The 3,178-nt window shown below is 38.0% G+C and overlaps 1 protein-coding gene across 1 annotated transcript; it reads right to left on the reverse strand.

The window, feature by feature from the left end:
• Positions 1-291: 291 nt before the first annotated feature.
• On the reverse strand, positions 292-1,031 carry LOC123767826 (acanthoscurrin-2-like). The gene is made up of 2 exons (XM_045757868.1): positions 1,017-1,031; positions 292-654 (listed from the first exon to the last, which is right to left on the reverse strand). Exons 1-2 carry the CDS (start codon positions 1,029-1,031, stop codon positions 292-294), a joined length of 378 nt encoding a protein of 125 aa, XP_045613824.1.
• Positions 1,032-3,178: the final 2,147 nt, after the last annotated feature.

Genomic DNA, 3,178 nt, shown 5'->3' on the forward strand with positions numbered 1-3,178 from the left:
ACAAATAAAACGTTTATTTAGAATGTCGCAGCATCACATTTTAGCATCATCAGAGAAGCAGTCGTGCTCATCTCCAGCCGATGACCTGAAATTTAGACACATCAGTCTTCATGATCAGCTTTTTATGGTTTGATGAATCTAAAAAAATATATTAAAATACCAGTGTTAAATATATTAGATTTTTACACTATTTTGACTATTACAGTAAATGAATCTTGAATAAAATAAATATTATGATAGGTTGTTAAATTATTAACTGCACTTACCATTTTGTTGTAATGGTTTGAGATATTACTTTCCGTAGCCGCCACCATACCCACCGCCACCATAGCCGCCTCCTCCATATCCACCTCGACCGCCACCATATCCACCACCCCCATATCCTCCGCCTCCATAGCCACCACCACCACCATAGCCACCTCCCCCATATCCGCCACCACGACCGCCTCCATATCCACCTCCTCCATATCCGCCGCCTCCATATCCACCACCTCCATGACCGCCGCCTCCATATCCACGCCCTCCACCACCACCGTGTCCACCTCCGCCATATCCACCACCGCCGCCATATCCACCACCACCATATCTACGGCCGGGTTCAGGGGTGGCCATGGCTACAGCACAGAAGGTGGCCAGGAGCCCCAGGGCGATGACCTGAGAGACACAGGAATATCACACATGGCGGACCAGCCATAAAATTATGGACTGTGGTTGTAAACTTTGTTTTCATATAAATAAATAATTTACTAAAGCTTAAAAATAAATAATTTTATACATATACAATATATTGCAAAGAAGAAATTCTAACTTCACAAAGTTCTGCATTAATAATTTATGAACTGTGCTGCAAAAGCCTGAGGTACCTAACGATTATTCAAGGCAATAAAGTGTTTTTATCAGAGATACGGCAAAACTAGTTTAGCTGAACATTTGGAGTCAAAATGTGAAAAACGTAAAGTTTCAAAACAATGTTGATTATTATTAGTGAGTGTCGTGAGGTGTGAGAGTGAACCCACCGTCTTGGTGACCATGATGGTCCTCGGGTCGGTCCACTGACAGGTGAGGAAGGTGGAGTGAAGTTAAGGCTCTCGTGTGGGAGTGCCAGCGATGACTGTGCTAGACCTGGCTCCGTGGCGGACTATATACTGGCACCATCACAGGAACCTGGCCATTCCCAGCAGCAGCAGCAGCAAGGGATGACCTGGCATGATATATAACAAAGACAATATTTCAGCATCCATCAAGGTCACTTCTCCGGAACTCTTATATTTTCAAACCGAGAGAAGATTGCATAATCTTAAACAGTTCCATCCTATCGTTTGGGGAATTGGTAGTTATCTTTTTGGTTAAAGTTCAGTAATGAACATTATTTCTTTGCGGCCTTTTTCTTCACATGTGCACCAGATTGTAATGTTTTATGCTTCTAGGGAGTTATTTTATGCTCCTAAGGATTGCTATATTTCTCTAGTGTTAGTTTCCATTACAATAATATGCTACATAGTCTTTAAGGCTTGGGGCCTTCTTCTGATAATTACTTGTGTAATGTAACAAGCTGATCGATTCATCGTGTCTTAATATTCGTCTGAAACCCTGGGCAAAATTGACTTAAAAAACATCCGATACGTGCTTTGAAACTGTATTATCTTTAATTAAAGGGATGACCTGTAGGCCAATCCCAAAGGCCTTCCTTAGGGACCAGAACTCAAGTATTACGAGTGGCCCCTTGCAGGTCCTACGGCTTTCCCAGAACGCCTTTATGAGTATTCTTAAAATCAGTTTTTTTTCCTGGTTCTTAGTTGTAACCAGTTGTTTTCATAACTTCATTCTATTCTTGTCCTCCTCACATAATAGAGAACCTTCACAGTAGCTTCTATATTGCATCCAAATTTACTGTTTTGCTTTGTTTTAACATGTATAATAATCATTAGATATATTTGTTTTTCCTTGTATTTTACCTGCTTATCGGAACCGACCAGCAATTTTGAAAACTTTCCTAACTTTATATTTTGGTTAAGGTAAAATTTTATGTGCAATTTTGTTTATATTTTGGTAAATCAATGTTAAATTAAATTTGAATGTTTATTCCATAATTTATGTTTTTTGCAAATATTATTCCTGCTGTTTATTGATTAAAGGAGAGATGAGTTGCTTGGATTAAAAGATAAACTGAATTAAGCTGCAAGTTATGTTCCTATATAGGCAATTATGTATATATATATTTTTTTTAGAGTTGCAAGCAACTTAAATCATATATATACAGCACACTTTCATGTTAAAATTGATCAACAATTGAGTGCAATTTATTAAAATGCCATATTTTTTATCTGATGCATTAAATTTACTCAGAATTAATCATATTAAAAATATTGATGTATCGTTCGAAAGATTGGAAAAATTAGTCAAAATTATCCTCGTGAACATTTATTTATTCACGTTTAATAACGTTAAGGGTGAGAGAGAAAAAATACTTGAGCAGACGTGATGATTTTAATAATAGCTTATATGATAAGCAACACGTCTCTCCGTACGCATGTGGTACACAATCCAATTACACTGTTAACATTAAGTACACAATCCGTCCCCACCGTACACATGTGGTATACAATCCGTCTATCCCGTTCTCATGCAGTACGCAATCCGTCTCCACCTTACACATGTGGTACACAATCCATTTACACTGTTCACATTTGGTACACATTCCGTTTCCACCGTACACATGTGGTACAGAATCCGTCTCTACCGTACATTTGTGATACAAAATCCGTTTACACTGTTCACATTACGTACACAATCCGTCTCCATTGTACACATGTGGTACACAATCCAGCTTCACTCCACACTATCTCAATTTACTTGCAGCTCCCAAAACAAAACTATATATTTCATTTGAACTGCAATCGTAGTTGCTAAGTCCGTCCAAGTTTTGTTAGATCTGCGGACTATATATTGGCACCCTCTCAGGAACCTGGCCACCTATTAAACTTGTCATTAATGATAATCTTTCTCAAATCACCTAAAGTTTAATTGTACAGGTTTTATTTTCGATGAGTTATTATGTATAGGAAATTACTAATTCACGCAGACACACACACGTTAGAATATATATGAAATCCAAATGAGTACCATTTGATTCTTGTGAGTATTACCTGACAAATAATTCATCGTCAAGGATGAGTTA

The sequence above is a fragment of the Procambarus clarkii genome, chromosome 67 (genome assembly GCF_040958095.1).
Source record: "Procambarus clarkii isolate CNS0578487 chromosome 67, FALCON_Pclarkii_2.0, whole genome shotgun sequence".
In the NCBI taxonomy this organism is placed as follows: domain Eukaryota; kingdom Metazoa; phylum Arthropoda; class Malacostraca; order Decapoda; family Cambaridae; genus Procambarus; species Procambarus clarkii.